This window comes from Amblyraja radiata, chromosome 15 (assembly GCF_010909765.2).
Source record: "Amblyraja radiata isolate CabotCenter1 chromosome 15, sAmbRad1.1.pri, whole genome shotgun sequence".
Classification (NCBI taxonomy): domain Eukaryota; kingdom Metazoa; phylum Chordata; class Chondrichthyes; order Rajiformes; family Rajidae; genus Amblyraja; species Amblyraja radiata.
This window is the reverse complement of record NC_045970.1, coordinates 33,815,282-33,839,299: the sequence shown is the minus strand read 5'-3', so window position 1 is coordinate 33,839,299 and position 24,018 is coordinate 33,815,282. Positions and strand designations below refer to the sequence as shown.

At 42.0% G+C, this 24,018-nt stretch overlaps 1 protein-coding gene across 1 annotated transcript in view; it reads right to left on the bottom strand.

Annotated features, from left to right (window-relative positions):
• LOC116981186 overlaps nucleotides 1-22,157 on the bottom strand; it is a 79,769-nt gene extending 57,612 nt beyond the window's left edge. The window contains exons 1-2 of the mRNA XM_033034002.1: nucleotides 21,709-22,157; nucleotides 19,454-21,530 (exon numbers count right to left, since the gene is read on the bottom strand). Of these exons, the coding sequence (XP_032889893.1) occupies nucleotides 19,454-21,530; nucleotides 21,709-21,748 (2,117 nt within the window). The 5' untranslated portion in view covers nucleotides 21,749-22,157. The remainder of the gene's footprint in view (nucleotides 1-19,453; nucleotides 21,531-21,708) is intronic.
• Between the last annotated feature and the right edge of the window lie 1,861 nt (nucleotides 22,158-24,018).

Sequence of the window (24,018 nt, the reverse complement as noted above, 5' to 3'; positions counted from 1 at the left end):
TATTATACTGCATCTGCCATGCATCCGCCCACTCACTCAACCTGTCCAGGTCACCCTGCAACCTCCTAACATCCTCTTCACAGCTCACACTGCCACCCAGCTTTGTGTCATCCGCAAACGTGCTAGTGTTGCTCCTAATTCCCTCTTCCAAATCATTAATATATATGGTAAACAGTTGCGGCCCCAACACCGAGCCTTGCGGCACTCCACTCGCCACTGCCTGCCATTCTGAAAAGGACCCGTTCACTCCTACTCTTTGCTTCCGGTCTGGCAACCAATTTCCTATCCATGTCGTCACCCTACCCCCAATACCATGTGCTCTAATTTTAGTCACCAGTCTCCCGTGCGAGACCTTATCAAAGGCTTTCTGAAAGTCTAGATACACTACATCCACTGGCACCCCTTCATCCATTTTACTTGTCACATCCTCAAAAAATTCCAGAAGATTAGTCAAGCATGATTTCCCTTTCATAAATCGATGTTGACTTGGACTAATCCTTTCACTGCTATCCAAATGCCCCATTATTACCTCGTTAATAATTGACTCCAGCATCTTTCCCACCAAAGTCAGGCTAACTGGTCTGTAATTCCCCGTTTTCTCTCTCGCTCCTTTCTTGAAAAATGGGATAACATTAGCTATCCTCCAATCCACAGGAACCGATCCTGTATCTATTGAACATTGGAAAATGATCACCAATGCGTCCACTATTTCTAGAGCCACCTCCCTGAGGACCCTGGCATGCAGACCATCAGGCCCAGGGGATTTATCATCCTTCAGTCCCATTAGCCTACCCAATACTATTTCTCGCCTAATGAAAATTTCTTTCAGTTCCTCTACCCCCTTAGATCCTCTGTCTTCCAGTACATCTGGGAGATTATTTGTGTCTTCCTTAGTGAAGGCAGATCCGAAGTACCTATTCAACTCTTCCGCCATTTCCTTGTTGCCCATAATAATTTCACCCGTGTCTGCCTTCAAGGACCCACATTTGACTTTGCTACTCTTTTTCCCTTAAAAGAAACTTTTACTGTCCTTCTTTATATTCCTGGCTAGCTTCCCTTCGTACTTCATCTTTTCAGCCCGTATTGCCCGTTTTGTTTCCTTCTGTTGTCCTATGAAAGTTTCCCAATCCTCTGGCTTCTGGCTACTCTTTGCTGTGTTATACATCTTTTCTTTTAGTTTTATTCTATCCCTAACTTCTCTTGTCAACCACGGTTGCCTCCTACTCCCCTTAGAATCTTTCTTTCTTTTTGGAATGAAATGATCCTGCGTCTTCCAGAGTATGCCCTGAAATTCCTGCCATTGCTGTTCCACCGTCATTCCTGCTAGGATCCCTTTCCAGTCTACCTTGGCCAGCTCCCCTCTCATGCCTTCATAGTCCCATAATTGCAATAACATTACATTTATTTTAATACACCAAAATGCCTCTTCCTTCAATTAGATGCCTTGGAGTAACAGCATGAGAATTCATATGTAACTCAATCATTCAAGTACTCAAAAGAAGACTGTAAAAGAGCACTGTTTATGTGAGAAATAGAAACTCAAAAGAGAGAATGGGAACATTCACCTTTCCCCTTTAATTGTACACATAGAGTATATATAATTGCTTTGGCACTTTATTTCTGGTGGTTGCAATGCTAGGCAGATATGTATGCAGCGCAAGGTATCAAAAAGGTATTCAAAGTCTCCAATAGCATCAGAATGTTGAGAATCATAAAAGGCTAAGGTTAGAAAATACTCACTAAATGGAAGTTAAAAAAGATAGTTTGATTTTTAATTTTCTATCAATTCCCTCAATGGCTGTGGGTCTCAATGTTTTTGCAAGCATGGGTGATTTGACAGGTGTGGAGTTTTAAACAAAATATCTTTCATTGAAGGCGATAACTCTCAACTAACCATGTTATGTTTTACGTTTAGTTTAGTCTGCCATATGAACTAAAGTATTGTGAAAAGCTTTGTTTTACATGTTATAGAAATCATAATCAGACAATACTCTACATAAATACCATTAAGCCAAACTCAAGTATAATTGGTGGGGTAAAGGGAAAGATACAGCGTGCAGTACATTGTTCTCAAAGTTGTAGCTCAACAGTTCAGAGACAGTCCAAAGTCTGCAATGAGGTAGAGGAGAATCGGTCTAATCTAGTTTATGAAAGGAACGTTCAGAAGCCTGATAACAGTGGGGAAAGTCATACAACATTTTGATGTTAATCACAAAGTGATGGTACACTCCCCTTACACTTATAGGCACAAGAATGACAATATTATGGATTAGGCTTTTACATCAATAAAGTAGGTTTCATGAATTTATGTGTGTCATATTAGAACTTATGAGGCACACAATTAGAAAGCAATCAAAACATTTTACACTGATGAATACATAGAATGTTCTCCCAGGAAATTCAGATCATCAATCCTTGTACTTCAGTCTGAAGACGGGTCTCAACCCGAAATGTCACCCATTCCTTCTCTACTGAGATGCTGCCAGAGATGTCCCGCTGAGTTACTCCAGCTTTTTGTGTCTACCTTTGGTTTAAACCAGCATCTGCAGTTCCTTCCTACACAATCCTTGTCCTTAAATAGGAACGCCTGAATTGAAAGCAATATGCATCTGAATTTTTACTTTTCTAATGGCCTGAGATGCACTGATGACTAGTCAGCAGGTCTGTGGGAAACTGATGACGATATGGCAGCACTCTCCATTTGCCATGATCAACACACTCTGACCCCATGGTCAAAGAAGGCAAGTTTCTAAGACTCTCTCAAAGCTCACTGTTTCTAGATTTTCACCCATTTAGAGTAATAACTCTGATGGTGTTTTTGGTCATTTTTTTAAACAAGCTCACATATGTCATAGATTTGCTCTTTCATTTAATCAATCTTTTTGACTCACAGTTCTGCCTAGCTTTATGGCATTGGTCAACTTGATATATGGGCCCTGTGCCACTTTTTAAAAAACATTTTTATCCTCAATATGGATCACGAAAGAATTCTGGTAGATGCAGCCAATTCAAGTTTTTATCCATTATCTCCATCCCTCTCCTCGCAATCTGCAAAACTCCTTGCAACACTGACAATTATCCAATGATTCTACGACCTTCAAATTTACCCAACAATCATTCATGAAGGACCTTATCAAATGCCTTCTGAAAAATCCAATGTCAAAAATGTCAATAGTTTTTGACCCTCTTTGGAAAAGAAAAATTAATTCCATGGGCTTGACCTGTTCTTCATCTGTTCTATTCTGGTTCTAACTGATTAAACAAACATTTTCATGCTCTGCAGTCAATCTTCATCTGTTGGCCAAAGATATAAGGCCAAACAATGCATAAATCTGTGATTTCCTGGTCTTACTTTTCTTAATCAGCAGAGTGGCATGTGGAATTTTCCATGCTGAAGGAACAAGCCCTTCATCTAAGTATTTTTAAACGGCAAAGATTCAGCCAAATAAGATCATAAATAGTTATTATAACTTCTGTCCAAGGCTTATAGAGATATGAACCTAAAATTTTTCTATTTGTCTATTATAAATAATGTAAAACAATAACCTGTGCGCTGTTACTGTTTTGACTTAAAAGTTAAACCAATTAGAACTGAACTTTTTTATTTCAAACGGTTAAAAAAATGTGGAATGTTCTATTCCAGGGCGTGGAATGCACGATGAGCAAAGATCAAAGGATTTCTGGATATTAAAGGAATAGAAAGACACAGGAATAATGCAGAGAAAGGCCTACTATTTTCTGTGTGCTTAAGCAAAGCAAGAATTTCATTGTCCTATACAGGGACACATGACAATAAACTCACTTGAACTTGAACTAGTGTGAAAGATTGGCCATGATCTTGTTGAATAGCAGAGAAAGCCCCAAATGACCTACTCCTGGCATTTCAAATGGTTTTACGTTCTTATGACCAGGCATCTCAGATATTTTCTATTAAAATGAGGGCAGATCCTACATTGTCATATTACAAGTTTCACCACATTCGAGAAATTCTTCACCAGATTTTAAATTGTAATTGCCAAAAGGTAATTGTTCAGCATGCTAAACCTCATTTCAATTGTTCAAAGATTAGTGGCGTCAGAGCTTCAAGATGTCAGCTTTCTCCCCACCCCAGTGTCTCTCAACAGCAGTAGCGGACTGGGTCTAAAAGTATTGGTTGCCAGGAGACAAAGGGGGCCCACTTCATCAGGGGCCCACTTGATATAGGGGACCCACATCATCAGGGGCCCACTTGCCATCGGGCAAGCTGACACCCTGGCCAGTCCGCCACTGCTCAACAGGTACTGTAATGTATGGACAGTGAGTCCTAATCCAGACCCAGATCCAAGATGGAGTAGGGGGGAGGGAGGGGAGTGAAAGTGGGGTGCAGTCAGAGGGGGAGTGGTCTGATGGTCAAGAGCTTGATTAATGCTTGAAAGGTGGGAAGAAGTACCTGATCTATCTGGAGTTAGTAAAGGAGAGGCAGTTGGGAGACTAGAGAACAAGGACCATGCAAAGGTTGGGCTGTGCGATGTGGGAAAGGGCCCAAAAAGATTAGTAGCGTGATTAGCAGAGAAACTGCTTTGCAGCACTGGTTTGTCAGGTTCAATCCTGGCCTCAGATCCTGTCTGTGTGCATGTTCTCCCTGGGAATGTGGATTTCCTCCAGGTGCTCTTGTTTCCACCCATACATTAAAGGCTTATGGATGGAGAGTAATTAGCCACTGTAAATTGCCCCTGGTGTGTCGGTGAGTGGTAGACTGTGAACGGAGGTGATGAGAATGTGGGGAGAATACAAGTGGGATTATAACCATATAACCATATAACAATTACAGCACGGAAACAGGCCATCTCGACCCTTCTAGTCGGTGCCTATCCCCTAGTATTCTCCCCTAGTCCCATATACCTGCGCTCAGACCATAACCCTCCATTCCTTTCCCGTCCATATAACTATCCAATTTATTTTTAAATGATAAAAACTAACCTGCCTCCACCACCTTCACTGGAAGCTCATTCCACACAGCTACCACTCTCTGAGTAAAGAAGTTCCCCCTCATGTTACCCCTAAACTTCAGTCCCTTAATTCTCAAGTCATGTCCCCTTGTTTGAATCTTCCCTACTCTCAGTGGGAAAAGCTTATCCACGTCAACTCTGTCTATCCCTCTCATCATTTTAAAGACCTCTATCAAGTCCCCCCTTAACCTTCTGCGCTCCAAAGAATAAAGCCCAATAAATAAATACAACATCAGGATTGATGTTGGATTAGAGTAAATGGGTAGTTGATGGTCAGCGTGAACTCAGTGGGCAAAGCAACCTGTTTACATGCAGAATCTCCAATACCAGATAAGAATATTTCATGCGGATCTTCCTAAGTCGAGACACCGTAGGCCACACAAATAATGGCTTCAACCAATATGAAACATACTGAAGTATTATTAATGCAACTACTGGAAATACAGAGGAACTGCAGGTGCTGGTTTATACGAAAGATAGACACAAAAAGCTGGAGTAACTCAGCGGGTCAGGCAGCATCTCTGGAGAGAATGGATAGGTGACCCTTTCAGGTCTAGATCCTTCATCAGACAGATTGTGGAGGGTGGGGGGGAACTGGAAGCAAGAAAAGACCAGGACAAATCGGGGCTGGCAACAGTTGACTTCTGACAGGGTGGTTCTCTAATAGGCCAACTGTTGGCTAGGGCCGGTGTGATCCCAAGAGAGATACATTGTTGCAAACTGTGGAACTGATTAACCAACTTTTGGTTGAGAGGTGGGGGTGGGGGGGGGGGTTGGGGGGTTATGAACTATCCAAGCAAAATATGAGGTGCTGTTTGCATGTGGCCTCGCTCCGGCAATGGAGAAGGCCTTTTTAGTGAATAAATGGGAGAAAGGAGGGCAAGAGGAGAGAATCGCCAGCATTTGTTTGATGAATTACAATATCTGTGGCATTTTTGCTCAGCAATGGGAATGTGCTCATGTGATTTGATCTGAAAATGGTTGTCACTGCTTTTCACTCCAGAATTTCAGATGCAAACCACTGAAATAAACAGGACTGTGCAACGGGATATTTAATCAAAATTTGCATTGTACCTCTGGCTATGCAACCATTTGTTTAGTACGAGGCAGCAAGATTTTTTTTTAACCTTACACATTGACAAGGTAGGGTGCCTCCGCGATGGCGGGTTCTCATGCTCTATCAACATTCAGTACCAAGTTAAATCCTGTTTCCAAGATTCATCTCCCTCCTATTCCATTTGGTCTCCTCCATTGAGTAGGTACTGCATCAAATGTCCAGTTTGGATCTGAACCATTTTGGCCAATCATCATCCCATTAAGATGGATTATTAGTTATCACAGTCTCCCTCTATTCTCCACCACCAATTGTATGCGTCTTATATTTGATACAGAGCCACTCAGAGAGGAACAAGGAAATCATTGCTCCCGAGTCATACACATACATTGTTCTCCATGTAGGTCTGATGACCGATAATAAGCCTCCTTACTTAGGTATTTATCTGTCTTAACCAAGGCTTCTGGTTCTCCCACATTACAATTGTAACAGTCTGCCTGTCATTGATGTTCTAAATTACACAGACAATTTCATAGCGTGGAGCCATTGTTTCATATTTTTGCTGCAATGCTTCCTGTTTATTGGGCTCTTAGATATTGGGTCTTATTATAGTGAGTTAACTTTCCAGTACAGTGCCACCACTTTGTGTCTTCTCTTAAAACATCTAACCACCTATTCCTCCCCCACCTGATTACATCTGTCAACCAAATCCTCCTCACCGAGACGCACATGTTGCGTTCCAGCTCTTGCCCTTGCCTACTTCTTTATACTGACTATCTCCCCTCTACTCTTTCAGTCCAGGTGAAGAATCTCAGCCCAAAATGTCAACTGTCCATATCATTCAAGCAGATTGTTTGTTGTTGAACATTCTTACGTCTGATTTAGAGTTATATCTTAACAACTTTCCAAAGATATGACTAAACTTCAGGTTGGCATTTCAATGTAGAACTAAGGGAGTTTCAGGGAGTTTTAATGATTAGGCGTGGCACCATTGAGATAATGGTAAACTAGCATTCATTCTGCATTCAGGTGTATGTAAAAAACATCATATTGAAGGAAGGCGGAGTTCTGTTGTCCTGGCCAACATTTAGGCAATATTTAAAGAATGAGATGATATGGTCAGTTATTTCATTGTCATTTGTGGAAATTTGCTGTATGTAGGTTCATGGCATGGTTCTTTTATTTGAACAGTGACTTCACTTCATGTACCTAAATGGTTTAAGGGTATTCTGAAGTCATAAAAACTGCAACATAAACAAAAGATTTGATCCCTTTCTTTAAATCTAATGCAAGATGTAAATGTATTCCACATGTTGCTGCTCTGCAATGACAAATTCATGGCATTGACAGGGCCAAGTACTTCCCAGATTCCTTGTTCTTCAATTCATCAATGGCGCAAACATGTTAGAGATGAGAGCTACCACTTTGTGACTATAAATCTTTATACATTCTAGTTCCTTTTTTGCATTTTCACAGCAAGTACTTTATGTTGTATTTAGTTATCTCCATTTCTTTGTGTCCAATGATAGCATACTAGATTATTTATCAGCAAACTATTCTAATTTTCTAGACCCACTGTTATTGTAAATTTAATTTTAACAATTGAGAATTATCTCTTAAGGAAGGAACTAACATGGAAACTGTCTTCCCCTTAGTAGGATTCAGTAAGGAAAGAAACCAGCACTGATAATATCCATTTATACAATTCTAATTTTGGCATGTGAAATGATAAGGGGATTAAAAAACGTAGGTCTGCATTTATGGAACTATTACAGGCATAAGGTGCATAGTAATTTAAAAAAATAAATGGTACCAGGATCTGGTAACGGTGGGTAAAAAAAAAAACACGGTTGGTATATCCTTTTTTGCAGAGTTTTGTGTTATAATAGAGCAATTGTTTCTCCTTTTTTTTCTTTTTTTTTTCTAGGGTCTATTTCCTTTCTTTACTTCCTTCTCTAACTTCTTCCCTAAGGGGCTTTCTTTTCCCAACACTTTCCTGCACCTTCACGACTCTTGGTCACTTTCCTTACTTCTTTTATTTCTACCTTTTTTAAAGCTCAAAAAACAAAGTGGTACAACAAATGTAGTAAGATATATGTGATGTGTATCACTGTAATTTACTGTACTTCTAATAAACAAAAATAAAAAAATAAAAATAAAAAACGTAGGTCAATATGAGTGTGTTAAAATGTAAATGTGTGCGGACTATGCATTAAAGCAAACTCCCATTTACACTAAAACAAGACAAAATTAAAAAATGGTTTAAATCAACCAATGTTAATTTCAAAAAGCAAAGCTCATCTTCTATAGGAATTGGTGCATTATAGTGCTCACACCATTTATGAATCATTTCCACTCAAAGGTGTTTTGGAATATAATTAATTAATTCTTGATCGCCTATCACTTTTCTTTGGACAACATGTGCTAAATTTACATTTACATTTGGAGACACATACTGTAACTGCCAACCAGGTAAAGGGCTTAGCTTTATTGCTTAATTTCAAATACAATATAGTAGCATTTACTGCTTGCATGCGTGACATGAATCAATTAATGGAATCAATCAACACAAAAACAGACTATTTGGCCCAATATCAAATACCAATCCATTGTTATCCAATTTACCAGCACTTGATCCACACCTTACTAAGCCTTGGTAATTCAACATGACTGACACAAAACATTTTTGAGTGCCATAAATTGTGATTGTCATTCCAAAGAGGAAGAAAGATTCCAAGGGGAGTAAGGGGTGACCGTGGCTGACAAGGGACGTCAGGGACTGTATAAAAATAAAAGAGAAGTAGTACAATGTAGCAAAGATGAGTAGGAAGCAAGAGGATTGGGTAATGTTTAAAGAGCAACAGAAGATAACTAAAAAGGCAACACGGGGAGAAAAGATGAGGTACGAAGGGAAGCTAGCCAAGAATATAAAGGAGGATAGTAAAAGCTTTAGGTATGTGAAGAGGAAAAAATTAGTTAAAACCAAAGTTGGACCCTTGAAGACTGAAAAAGGTGAATTCATTATGGGGAACAAGGAAATGGCAGATGAGTTGAACAGGTACTTTGGATCTGTCTTCACTAAGGAGGTCACAAACAATCTTCCTGATGTACAAGTGGCCAGAGGTCTGGGGTGACAGAGGAACTGAAGAAAATCCATATTAGGCAGGAAATGGGGTTGGGTAAACTGATGGGACTGAAGGTTGATAAATCCCCAGGGCCTGATGGTCTGGTCTGCCTGATGGTCTGCATCCCAGGATACTTAAGGAAGTGGCTCTAAAAATAGTGGACGCATTGATGATTATTTTCCAATAGATTCAGGATCAGTTCCTGCGGATTGGAGGGTAGCTAATGTTTTCCCACTTTTTAAGAAAGGCGGAGGAGAGAAAACAGGGAATTATAGATCAGTTCGCCTGACATCGGTGGTGGGGAAGATGCTGGAGTCAATTATCAAAGATGAAATAGCGACACATTTGGATAGCAGTAAGAGGATCGGTCCGAGTCAGCATAGATTTATGAAGGGGAAATCATGCTTGACTAATCTTCTGGACTTTTTTGAGGTTGTAACTAGGAAAATGAACAAGGGAGAGCCAGTGGATGTAGTGTACCTGGACTTCCAGAAAGCATTTGATAAGGTCCCACATAGGAGATTCGTGTGCAAAATTAGGGCACATGGTATTGGGGGTAGAGTGCTGACATGTATAGAAAATTGGTTAGCAGACAGGAAACAAAGAGTAGGGATTAACGGGTCCCTTTCAGAATGGCAGGCAGTAACTAGTGGGGTACCGCAAGGCTCGGTGCTGGGACTGCAGCTATTTACAATATACAACAATGATTTAGATGAAGGGATTCAAAGTAACATTAGCAAATTTGCAGATGACACAAAGCTGGGTGGCAGTGCGAACTGTGAGGAGGATGCTATGAGAATGCAGGGTGACTTGGACAGGCAGATGCATGGCAGATGCAGTTTAAGTTGGGAAAAGGTGAAGTACAATGGGATCTGGGGGTCCTTGTTCAACAGTCAATGAATGTAAGCATGCAGGTACATCAGGAAGTGAAGAAAGTGAATGGCATGTTAGCCTTCACAACAAGAGGAGTTGAGTATAGGAGCAAAGAGGTCCTTCTGCAATTGGATAGGGCCTCATTGAGACCACACCTGGAGTATTGTGTGCAGGTTTGGTCCCCTAATTTGAGGAAGGACATTATTGCTATTGAGGGAGTGCAGCGTAGGTTTAACAATTTAATTCCCGGGATGGTGGGTCTGTCATATGCTGAGAGAATGGAGTGCCTGGGCTTGTATACTCTGGAGTTTAGAAGGATGAGAGGGAATCTTATTCGGACACGCAAGAGGCAGGAAACTTGTTCCCGATGTTGGGGGAGTCCAGAACCAGGGGCCACAGTTTAAGAATAAGGGGTAAGCCATTTAGAACGGAGATGAGGAAACACTTTTTCACTCAGAGAGTTGTGAGTCTGTGGAATTCTCTCCCTCAGGAGGCCAATCTCTGGATACTTTCAATAGAGAGCTAGATAGGGCTCTTAAAGATAGCAGATTCAGGGGATATGGGATATGGGGAGAAGGCAGGAATGGGGTACTGATTGGGGATGATCAACCATGATCACATTGAATGGCGGTGCGGGCTCAAAGGGCCGAATGGCCTACTTCTGCACCTATTGTCTATTGACAGTTTAAAGAATTTGCCAGCCATCTCACATTAAACTGAATTTGTCAGAGTTAATGCAAAACAAAAAATTTAACTCTGGTTAATTCATGAGAAACAAAGTAGATTCTTCAATAACAGGTCATCTATTCAACCACGTTCCCTGCCAGATGGCAGCGCCTTGGCGCAGATACTAGGGTGCTGCCTCACTGCTCCAGCACCCCGAATTCAATTCTGACCTGTGTTGCATGTGTGGAATTTGCCGATTATCCCCTTGACTGTGTCGGGTTTATTTTGGGTGCTCCAGTTTCATAGAAACATAGAAAATAGGTGCAGGAGGAGGACATTCAGCCCTTCGAGCCAGCACCGCCATTCATTGTGATCATGGGTGATCGGCCCCAATCAATAACCCGTGCCTGCCTTCTCCCCATATCCCTTTCAGTGACTGGTGTACAAGGACGCCCATATCTTGCTGCACCTCCACCTTAACTAATCCAACCCCATTGAGATAATAATCTGCCCCCTTGTTTTTGCCGCCAAAGTGGATAATCTCACATTAATCTATATTATACTGCATCTGCCATGCATCCGCCCACTCACTCAACCTGTCCAGGTCACCCTGCAACCTCCTAACATCCTCTTCACAGTTCACACTGCCACCCAGATTTGTGGCATCCGCAAACTTGCTAGTGTTGCTCCTAATTCCATCTTCCAAATCATTAATATACATGGTAAACAATTGCGGCCCCAACACTGAGCCTTGCGGCACTCCACTCGCCACTGCCTGCCATTCTGAAAACGACCCGTTTACTCCTACTCTTTGCTTCCTGTCTGCCAACCAATTTTCTATCCATGTCAACACCCTACCCCCAATACCATGTGCTCTAATTTTAGTCACCAGTCTCCCGTGCAGGACCTTATCAAAGGCTTTCTGAAAGTCTAGATACACCACATCCACTGGCTCCCCTTCATCCATTTTACTTGTCACATTCTCAAAAAATTCCAGAAGATTAGTCAAGCATGATTTCCCTTTCATAAATCCATGTTGGCTTGAACTAATCCTTTTACTGCTATCCAAATGCCCCATTATTACCTCTTTAATAATTGACTCCAGCATCTCAGATCCCACATCTCAATCATGATCAAAGTTCATTAGATCTAGTAACAGAATTGGGCCATTCAGCCCATTCAATCATGGCTGGTCTATCTTTCCCTTTTAACCCCATTCTTCTGCTTTCACCCGTTAACTCCTGACCCCCGTACTAATCAAGAATCTGTCAATCTCCGCCTTAAAAATATCCATTGACTTGGCCTCCACATCCTTCTGTGGCAATGCATTCCACAGATTCACCACCCTCTGACGAAAGAAATTCCTCCTCATCCTCTTTCTAAAGGTACTCTGCCACTAGTGGAAACACCCTCTCCACATTCACTCTGTCCAGACCGTTTACTATTCTGTAAGTTTCAATGTGGTCCCCTCATCCTTCTGAACTCCAGCAGGTACAGGCCCGTGTGCATGTCAGTAGATTGATTGGCTATTCTTTAGATGCGCCATAGAAATTATCGATAGCTGAAGATAATGTGGGTAAAATAAAATGGGATTTGTGTAAATACGTGCTCTTTCATCAGCAGTTGCTGGGGGGGGGGGGGGGGGGTGAAAGGCCTATTTCATAGGTATGATTATGGCTTGGTGGCAAAGTTAGGAATGCCTCCATTATAAGATCAACCTCATCAATTTCAATTTCACTTGGAGAAACTGTACCAAAAGAATTCAGCCAAATGGTCTCATAGTGCCAGAGGCCTGGGTTCGATCCTGACTATGGGTGCTGTCTGTGCGGACTTTGTATGTTCTCCCTATGACCGCATGGGTTTTCTTCGGGTTCTCCAATTTCCTCCCACACTGCAAAGACATACAAAAATTGTAAATTGTCCGTAGTGTGTAGGATAGTGCTTGCGTACAAGGTGATCGTTGGTCGGCATGAACTTGGTGGGTCCAATGGGCCTGTTTCCACAATGTATCTCAAAAGTCTAAAGTCTAAAAGTCAAAGTAAAGACACCACCACTTTATGGCAGTAAATGAAAATTCTCAGCAAAACCAATCATCACTACAATATATTGATGAAACTACAGGGGTTAGCTATCCATTCTTCTCTTGCAAGTAAAATATATTTATTAAAGATTTGCATTAAGCCAATCTGCTTCTAAAGTGTTTTGGAATGTCCTAACATAAAATTACATTGTTCTCATGTGCCTATATCTTTCTCCTAATTAACCTTTATTTCTATCATTCATTTCAAGCCACCAGGATGCATATGTCTATCCCTCCCACCCAGTCTTCTCAAAAGTCAAAGTCAGTCAATTTTATTCGTCATATACACCCGAAGGTGCAGTGAAATGAATTTGCCAGCAGCGATACACTTAAAAAGAACACACAATCTGTGTATGTGTGCGCGTGCGTGTGTGTGTGTGTAATCGTACTGCTCGAAAAAACAGCGCTCTAACGGTAAAATGTTTACATATTCCTGTAGAGTTTGATCCCTTGGTCAAAAATCGCCATCTGAAAAATTCATGAATTATTTCTTGAGTTATTAATCAAAATGTTCAAATATCTGAAGAAACTTGGAAAGAAATAACTGCTAATTCCCTGTGCTTACAGCTGTGACGTCACAATGGGATTGTAGCCCTGCTCGCAATCCAAGTTGCTCTCTCTTCTCCCCAGGCTCTCTTCCCCACCCTCCAGGCTCTCTTCAACCCCCCCCCCCCCCCCCCCCCCCCCCCCCCGGTCTCTCCCTCATCCACCGGGCTCTCTCCCCCTGGCCTCTTTCACATCCCCCCCAGGGCCTCTCTTCCACCCCCACCCCCACCCCCCGTTCCCCCACCCCCATCCTCCCCCCCATCCCGTCCCGCCCCCCTCCTCTCTCTCTCCCCCACCTCTCTCTCCCCAGCCTTTCTCTTCCTCCCCTAGCATTCCTCTTCCTGCCCCCTCCCTCCCCCCTCTTCCCCCCCCCCCCCCCCCACCCCCCGCGCGCGTTGAGGGGACAGGACCCAACGGATCCCCCTTGGTCTAGTACACAATAAAATTCAACACAGACATCCACCACAGCATTCTTCACTGTGGTGGAAGGCAACAAAGTTCAGCCAGTTATGTTGCAACTTTACAAGTCAACATAACTTGAAGAATTATGTGCAGTTCTGGTCACCCAGCTATAGGAAGAATGGCATGAAGCTGAAAAGGGTGCAGAAAATATATACAAAGATGTTACCAGGACAGGAGGGCTTGAGTTATAAGGGCAGGCTGGATTGACTGGGTTCTTTCTATGCCTGGTGCATGGAAGGTTGAAGAGTAACTCAGAGTTAATAAAATTAGGAGGGTTGTGGATAAGAGTGGTCACATGCGTTTTCCCACGATAGTGCAGTCTAAAATTAGAGGGAATAGATTTAAAGTGAGAAGGAAAATATTTAAAAGAAAACTGAGAGGCAACTTTCTCACACAGAGGGTAGCGGGTATATGGACCAATCTACTAGAAGAATACAATACAATGTTTAAAATACATTTGGACATGGATATAAAGGTTATGGCGGATGTGGGCCAAATGCAGTCAAATAGGAGCAGCACAAATAGTCATCTTGGTCGGCATAGACAATTTGGGCCAAAGGACCTGTTTTCATGCTGTGTAACTATCTCTAAATAAGGTCAATATTTGCACATACATACAAATACTGATGCTTATTTTGTAAAGTTAAAATATCCTTTAAATAATGGTGGTTTTGATATGGCATGCAATAAGACAAGAAAAATGGCTAATAATAAAGAAATCACTCATTTGATTTCATTTCCAGCTTTCAAAATCTTGCAATTAATCCCGCACCTCAGTCCAATCACCTGTCATTTTGTACACTCACTAAACCCTTTTCTTCTGAGCTAGGTCGGCACAGTGGCGCAGCGGTAGAGTTGCTACCGTATAGCGCTAGTAACCTGGGTCCGATCTTGACTACGGGTGCTGCATGTACGGAGTTTGTACGTTCTCCCCATGACTTGTGGGTTTTCTCCGGGTGCTCCGGTCTCCTCCCACACTCCAAAGACATACATGTTTGTAAGTTAATTGCCTTGGGTAAATCCTGAAGGCAATTAAGGCATGCCCGATCTTGTTGCATTCACAGTTTACTGATAATATACACATGAAGCCAGCAATTTGACTCACAAATGAAGCCACAAATTGACCCTCGCTGTCACTTATGCATGCAAAGTGTTCAGAGCATGGACTGTGCCCAGACTGGGATTCAACAATTCAACATCTTGTCCACGATATTCAATCTCACTAAACCTGGCAGCATCCAAATTTTAAAAATTACTTTGGATCAACAGAAAATACCTTGTAAAATAATATAAGACAGTAAATACGATATGACACAACAACATTAAAAATGCTCAGCAAATCAACTGATTCACCTATATCAAGGTAATCTTCCTAAATAATTTATTACCATCAGGCCTGAACCTGCAGTATCACATGAACATTCAAGCCTATGTACCTACCTCTGTTCTCTGGATACAGGAAACAATGATCTCATACCGAGCAACAAAACATGCCTGTATTTTAATGTTGGAGTCCAGCCATGATCCCAGCTAATAATGTCAAGATAAAAATATTTGTGATCTTTTAAAAAATATCAGAAGTGTGGCCTGAAGGTACTATCGCAACGTTTAAGAAACATTTGGACAGGTACATGGATAAGATAGGTTTAGAGGGATATGGGTCAAACGCTGGCATGTGGGACAAATGTAGATAGGACATGTTGGTCGGTGTGGGCACGTTGTGTCGAAGGGCCTGTTTCCACACTGTGTGACTATGTGTATCACTGCCAGTTCACACCATTACATGCACAGATAACTCCAGCTGCGATCACAACTAGCAAGTGTTTTCTTCAACTAAGCTTTAAAGTCCTGTGTAAAGTTAAATATAAAAGCTGCTGTTGAGATACACAATAACATATGGAACTAGACGCATGCTTGCAACTCATCTCTTTGAGGAATGCGGTTTGGAATAGGTCCATCATTGTATCTTAATATAGTCCCTATTCTTAACGTTTCCACAGCATTTTCGATTTCCCAACTTGTGTTTTTATTATTATTAACAGATTAACCGAACATCCATAGAAATCATGACATGCAACCAGGTCCTTTGTGATTATGAACCAATCATTAGCACCAGTCCTACAAAGACTTCCCCACACTCCCATCAATTCCCCTCCAGATTCTAACACTCACCTGTACAGAAGGAGTAACTTACAGTGCACTATTAACTTGCTCACCTGATGTGGGTGGAAACCAGAGCACTGGGAGGAATTTCACATGCTCACAGAGAGAATGTGCAAACTGCACACAAACAGCAGCAGAGGCCAGGATTGAACCCAGGTCTCCGACACTGTGAGGCAATAGCTCTACTGTCTGCAACAGTGTGCTGCCCATTTGTACCAAGGGTAAAAGCAATCATTTCAGGACTGCCAGATTCAGATGAGATATGTGCACATTGACTGAAGGCTATTTCCCCTTCCTGGCTAGAGAACAGAATCCAGCCTTTATCTGGAATAGGTTAAACTGGCTGGAACAATAGTTTGCATCTATTAACAAAAGCTGAACATTCTGAAAACATTCTATAGATTGAAAAACTATTGTCCATCGAAGGAAAAAGTGTTAAAGGTTGAATGTCAATTTTAATCAGCCGTTGTGTAAGTAGCATCTATTAATATGTGAGAGCCAGCTTCATGAAAAAGTTCACATGTCAATTACAAGCAGTAATCAGACACCATTGTTTGCAAGGACTCCAGTTCTCAGAATGAGAGATATTTTGGTAATTGTATCTCTTCTATTCATATGTATCAAGATTCTTTATAAACAATGTAATATATATACATGCTTTAAAAATGCACATACCAGCCATTAGGCATGGCATAGGATCAGCGGGTGAGACAGCATCTATGGAGCAAAAGAAATAGGCAACGTTCTGGGTCGAAACCCTTCTTCAGAAGGGTTCTTCTGAACCCTTCCAAAAGAATTCTTCCAAAAGTCTGAAGAAGGGTTTCGACCCGAAACATTGTCTATTTCCTTTGCTTCATAGATGCTGCCTCACCCGCTGAGTTTCTCCAGCATTTTTGTCTACCTTCTATTTTCCAGTATCTGCAGTTCCTTCTTTAACATTAAGCATGACACATCCTGGTTTTGCCCATTGTAAATCACATAGAGGAAACACTAAATAAATGTTACTGTTAATTGGACACAAATTGAAACTCCCCGGAATGATATCAAAGGAGGGGATTGTGGCAACCATGTCATTTAATTTAATGCACAGTTAGACATATTTGTGCTGTAGATCGATATTTAGGGTATTTATAGTTATAGAGTAATATGATATGGAAACAGGCCCATTGGTCCAACTTGCCCATGCCAACCAAAATGGCCTTCTAAGCTAGCCCCACTTGCCTGCATTTGACCCATACCCTTCTTAACCTTTCTTATCCATGTACCTATCCAAATATTTCTATATCCAAAGAGCCATCCATCAATACCGTGATAAAATTAATATATTTTGAGTGCTTGGGGTTTAGTGTTACAAATCTTTTAGACCACATTTGTAAATGATTTTGTCTAAGAAAGATGTTTCAATATTCAGACGCATTCTTGTCAATTATGTAACATAATGTACTTCAACATTCATGGGTGTGGGCAAGTGTCTCTACGGAATGGCATATATACAGTGGGAGAACTGAAACAATTCAAATGCCTGGCTTTGGACTTTAAGAGTATAAATCCTCAATGTACTTGCATTCATCATCGTTGAAAACATTAGCGACACAGTGGTGCTGGTATCCAACGGGAACGGTGATTGACCACCACTGGAAGTATAGGATTTTGGTGTGTGTGCTTTATCATCATTCCTTACAATGCTATGTACGACAGTGATCATATAAAATTATAAGAGGACTGGCCAAGCTAGATGCAGGAAAAATGTTCCCAATGTTGGGCGAGTCCAGAACCAGGGGCCATAGAATAAAGGGGAGGTTATTTAAGACTGAAGTGAGAAAAAAACTTTTTCACCCAGAGAGTTGTGAATTTATGGAATTCCCTGCCACAAAGGGCAATGGAGACCAAATCACTGGATGGATTTAAGAGAGAGTTAGATAGAGCTCTGGGGGCTAGTGGAGTCAAGGGATATGGGGAGAAGGCAGGCACGGGTTATTGATAGGGGACAATCAGCCATGATTACAATGAATGGCGGTGCTGGCTCGAAGGACCGAATGGCCTCCTCCTGCACTTATTTTCTATGTTTCTATGATCGCAACTTCTACTGAAGTGTGGATGGCTGTTGGCTCGCTAGAAGCTCATCCGCCCTTTAACAGGTCTTGTTTATGGTCCTGCTGGGGGTCCACAGTCCCCTCCTCATCTGGCAAACCAGGTGGGGGAAGACGGTTTAGTCGCTGACTCTCCGACCATGGAGCAGTTAGCACGGGATTACATGGTAAACTCCCCCCGACCTGACCTGATGATGTGCTTGAGTTCCGTGCAATTCTTCCAAAAGGTTCTTCCAAGTGTTTTTTATAGGATGCCTGCCTGTCAAATGCCTGTACAAAGAGGCCACGTGAGTAGCATTGGTTCTTATGCAAATAGAATGCATTGGCTTGATGGCACTTAGAATAGAATTGCTATGAATAGAATTTATTTTTGAAAAATATTACCTGCCTGTTGTGTTAAAAGGACCTTTTATATTGACAGCTCTGGCTTCCATATGGCTCATTCAAGGAATAAGAGAAAGTAATGGAGAGCATGTGGAAGAGAATAAGACAGATAGCACAGTTCACAGCTGGTAGTGCTGCTGCCTCACAGCGTCAGAGACCCAGCCGCAGCCCTGACCTCGGGTGCTGCCTGTGTGGAGATTGGATGTTTTCCGTGACCCTGTGGGTTTCATCCGAGTGCTCTTGTTTCCTCTCACCTCAAAGATATGCAGGTTTGTAAATGTATTGGTCTCTGTAAATAGTCTCTACTGTGGAGGGAGTGTAAGAGAAAGTAGGATAACATAGAAACAGGGTGAATGCATGATCGATGATGGGCAAAGACTCGGTGGGCCGAAGGGCCTGTCTACATGCTGTATCTGTAGAACTAAATGTCGCTTATCCAACCTTTTTAAAGGATTTGCCAATTCCTTATATCCTGAAATGCTGAACTCCACCTTTTCCTTTAGCATCTCCAATTTTTGAAATCTATTGAGCAGTGCAAAGCAGGAAATGATTAAGATTGAGATAAGCAGGATGAACCAGGTTATCAGTTTTCAGTCAACTGGCAGTACAGCTGAATGTTTCAAATCTAGCTAAAAAATAGCACCCAGTTCTTTCTTTCCATATTCCCATTGGTTCAAATATATATCTATATATTCCTCTCAGAAAGTCTGCAATGCAAATTCTGGTTGAAAATGGGTTTGGGCTCGGGTCCTTTTAGAAGCATTTTAAAACCAATGCAGATTAAGCACATACATGCATAAACACACATCCTTGCTGATTATATTCTCTCACTGACCAATCTGACACAAAGAATAACCACGAGCAAAATAATGAGTAGCTAGCACCTTTAAAAAGATTGGCTAAGCTACCTTTAATTTTAGAGATACAGCCTGCAGACAGGCCCTTCGGCCCACTACCAATGCCCAGGAAAGTTTACTCATGTCCAAGATATCTCTTAAGAAAAATCAGAGTTTTAGACTTACGGTGATCCATTGTCTTGATAAACAACCAGCGAACGTCTTACAATACTGTGAGGTCCAAACAAGGGCATGTTCATGTCCATATATATTTCAGTTTGGTTTAAACCATTTAGTGTCCCAAATTTCCCACTGATATCACCAACTTCATACTGATCAACTGTACCATTGCCTGGTTCGGGTGACAAAGATCCATTCACATTGAATGGGTTGTAGCGGCCTTCAACGCTAGTAACAGAACAAGAATCTGCATTGGGAGAGTCAGTTTTGATGGGAAGTGTGTGGATGCCATAAGTTTCAGTCTTGTTATTCAGATCTGTTAACATAACGTCCACAACAGTGCGGTCTAAATCTGAAGATTGTTTGAAAACAATCTTTCCATTAACTTTTCCAATGCCTTTCCACAAATTAGTTTCCACAGAAGCTAGGCGAAGCATGGTTACATTAGCACAAGCTAAAGGTTGGATTAAGACATTTTTCCCAAGAATGACCAATGATCGAGGAACAATGTTCAATGGCCCAGCAAGGGATGAAGTGGTGTCAGTAAAGAAATTCTTACTGTCAACTGCTTTGACATTGTTGATCAGTTGTATTGCTTTATGTTTCTTAGCATAGTCTCCAACTTCACATCGGAAAGGGCTGTCTGGACTACACTCAATATTATAGTTGCTTCCAACATCTACTTTGAAAGGATTGAAATGTCCCTTGGTGCTTAAGCAAGCGTTTGTATCGGAATCCAACTCAGAGCTTATGGGGTATTCATGAATGTACCAGAGGTGATCAGATATTGGCATAGAGGATGAGTTTGTATAGGAAAGGTCCATAAAAATGGACAAGTCTGAATAGGGGTTGCTCTTCAGTTGTCGAAAAACGATTCTTCCCGACACTGGGCCCTTAAATATGGCCTCAGCACTAAGGACTTCACCAGGATATCCGATTGTACTACACACCCACCTAGTAGAGTTGGGGTAATGGACAACTACCGAACGGCCAATAATGCTATTGTTCCCAAACAATGGGAGATTCCAGTCCTTAAAATACTCTTCAAACGTGTCCAGTCCTTTCATAAAGCCATGCCTTCCACTCAAGTCCCCTATCTCATATTGATCCTGAGTTTCGTTCATACTCTGGGGATAAGAACCGGATGGCTTCTTCCCAAAAGGATCCAAGTGCCCTCCTAGATTATCGTTACCACACAGGTTATCCCATGTGGTGCGTCGCTGAGGCAATGGGAAATTGTGTACGTGGTAAGCACTGGCCATGGACCTCAGGTTCATCAGCGAGACGGAGTAATTGGTGGCATCAAAGGGAGAAACTTGGCGAAATTTGAAAGTTCCTTTCACACCTTTCATATCCATGTAAGCCCACACCTGCTTGGCTTCCATCCTCTGAACTTCAGCGCAAGACCACGCCGCCCCATCGTACATGTACAATAAGGGTTTGGGACTGCCGTCGGGTAAAATGACTCCGTCAATGCGACTTTTAACATGGTTCAGAGGAGTGCCAACTTTGAAAATGCCGAGTAAGAACCTATTGCTTTGCCCACTGTTCTGTGCCGCTGCGGTACAGCTGGTAGCCCCATCTTGCAGGTAGAGAGTCACGTTTATCTGCCCAATGCTATCATTGATCACCATCAGGTTAGCCAGTACCCTCGCCGTGCTCTCCCCGTCGTTCTGACGGATGTACACATCCCCTGCTACCGAAGAAAAAAACTTCCCCTGCCAGGTATTAGTGGACACGTCTTTCTTTAGAGTAGCGCACGCTTTGCTTCCATTCCGACAGCCCGCGATGACTAGGGACAGATCGGAGAGGTCGGACTTCATCTGAAATAACTTGTTGTCCGCCAGAGTCTCGGTCGTACTGTTTGCTATGAACCCGTAGATTTTCTCACCTACGTTCGCTTCGCTGCAGGGATCCTTGGAATTGCCGTACATGACCGGGAATTCGTGTATTGAAATATCAACTTGGGCGCAATCAGTCGACAGATTTATGGTTATCTTCTGAGAAGTTTTGTTAAACTCTACTGTCCCCAGAACCTTTCCCATGTTTATTTCAGCTGTGTAGCGTTCGGACGACACCGGTGCTGTTGACAAAATATAGAACGTGTTAATTTCAAAAACGTCAACATGTATTTATCTAAAATCTATTTCACGCTGTCAAAAGTCTGCAAACAATAAACTCGTCACATTGCCCTGCTGAAAGGTGCTGATTAACACAAATCGAGTCAACTTGAGGTAATGTACAAATTTCGGACGCCTTACCGATCATTGCAACAAGTACAACACTCCACATTGCAGCCATAACGCTGGTGCTCCTCTGAGCTGTACGTGCAGGCTCTCGGTAACCAAACACTACACTTTCGGCTTTCAAACAGTTTTATAACTCAGCTCATTGGAATAGCCGCCAGGCGATTGGGTAGCTGGCGTGTGGCTCAGCCCATTTGGTGACCGAGGTTGTCTGAATTAGATTTTTTTTTAAAGGTGAAGGATTTGACAGTTGTTATTACTGTTTCACTAATTGAGTTCGTCCGGTGTGTTTTCAATCGGTAAATACTTCTCCATATAAATTAGTTGAATCCGGTGTATTAGAAATTGCCAGTGAGCCCGCTGTTTCTGATCCGTTAGTTTTCTTTCCTCGGTTACGATGATTCCAGTTGCGCGGCGAGTCCGCACTGGATGTAACTTACAGTGCTAACACTTTCCATGAATCATGTAACCAGACAGAAAAAAACCAGACGGGAGACGTGCACGCAAGGACGCCAGTGTGGATTCTGTGTTACAGCGAACCACGTTCAAGGTGAAACGTCGTAGCAAATTACCGGCTTTTCACCAGGCTAACGCAACGGAAAACAAAAAAAGTGGCGCATTCAAACTCCATCTGAGCACTGAAGCACATAATCCAACCAACTCGAAGGGAAGTGTTTCGTCTTTTTAATTAAAAAAAAGTTTATTTATATATTTGCAATCTGTACATCATTTCCAGCAGGATATTTACAAAATTCAAATTAAAACATGACTAACCTGGTCCAGAATGTATTCCAGCCATTTTATGTAAAACGTTTATTCATGTATTAGACATTTAGATCGTTTTCGGTTCAGTATATGCAAAATGAACATCAAATGTACTAACAATGTACTAATGTACTAATCAAATGGCCATCCTTGTCCAAGTCGCCTTTCATCCCCTGTGACATGTATCAATTCCTGAAGTCTTCTAGAAAGCAACAGATACACTATTCTGAACAAGATACACAAATCTGAAGAAGAGTCCCGACCCAAAACATCACCCATCCATGTTTTCCAGGGTCACTGCCTGACCCTTGAGTTATTCCAGCATTTTGTCTTTCAATAGATTCACTGCTCTCTATTTGGGCATGGAGAAATATTTGGGCATGGAGGTATCCTGGGAAGAGGGTCAGGCAGAACAACGTGGGCAGAAACAGACAGGTATAAGGATAGGACAAGTTTGGAGGGATATGGACCAAACACAGGCAGGTGGGACTAGTGTAGCTGGGACATGTTGGCCAGTGTGAGCAAGTTGGGCCGAAGGGCCAGTTTCCACACTGTATGACTCTAACCATAGACAACTCGTTGCCTGGACCTGTGAATAGCTATCCTGACCATGTCCTGGAGCACAAAGCCAACAGTTCCCTGACTGTTCCCCTAAAGAGGTGTCACAGGTAGACAGGGTGGTGAAGAAGATGTTTGGCCCAGAGTCAAGACACCAGTATGGGTGTTGGAACATTATGTTGCAATTCTACAAGAATTGGCGAGACTGCATTTTTTTTCTCACAAAAGTAAATTTGTTTACAGGTACAAAATGACTGAAAATACTACTTTAAGGAGACATCCATCTAAAATAAGGATTATACATGCAAGTATCAAACCAAAACATTAATTAATTAATTATGATTAATTCATTCATTCATACTTTCATCGAAGAAGCACTCATACCCCACGGTGCCAACGGTCCCAGAAAGCCTGTGGACACCGCTTGCTCCCTCTCCAGTCTACTCCTGCTCCTAAATTTGACACTCACATGTGAAGTTTGGTGAGATCACTTTTCTCATGTTATGTGCTGCAAGGAAGAATAGGATAGCACCATTTGTATGTGGAACAAAACCAGAGATCCCAGAAAAAAAACGCGGGAGAACGCGCAAACTTCACACAGACAGTACTGAAGCTCAGGATTGAGCCTGGTTCACCTGAGTGTCTGGCAGCATCTCTACTTGCTGCATCACTGTGCCACCTGAATGGGCAAAATCACTGTAGTGTACAGATGTTAAATTTTGTGAACAGTGTTTTTCCAGAGAATGTCATCCCTACAGCTACAGATAGATGAGAAAGATTGGTGACCACCCCATAAACACAAGAGATAATTCTCTGGGACTATGCCATTGATAGTTAATATTCACTAATGAATAACCATGATGTTAGTGGTAGTTTGGAATAAAGGAAGTCGATAACACAATGAGAAGTGTGCTGCACTGACAATAGACAATAGACAATAAGTGCAGAAGTAGGCCATTTGGCCTTTTGAGCCAGCACCGCCATTCAATATGATCATGGCTG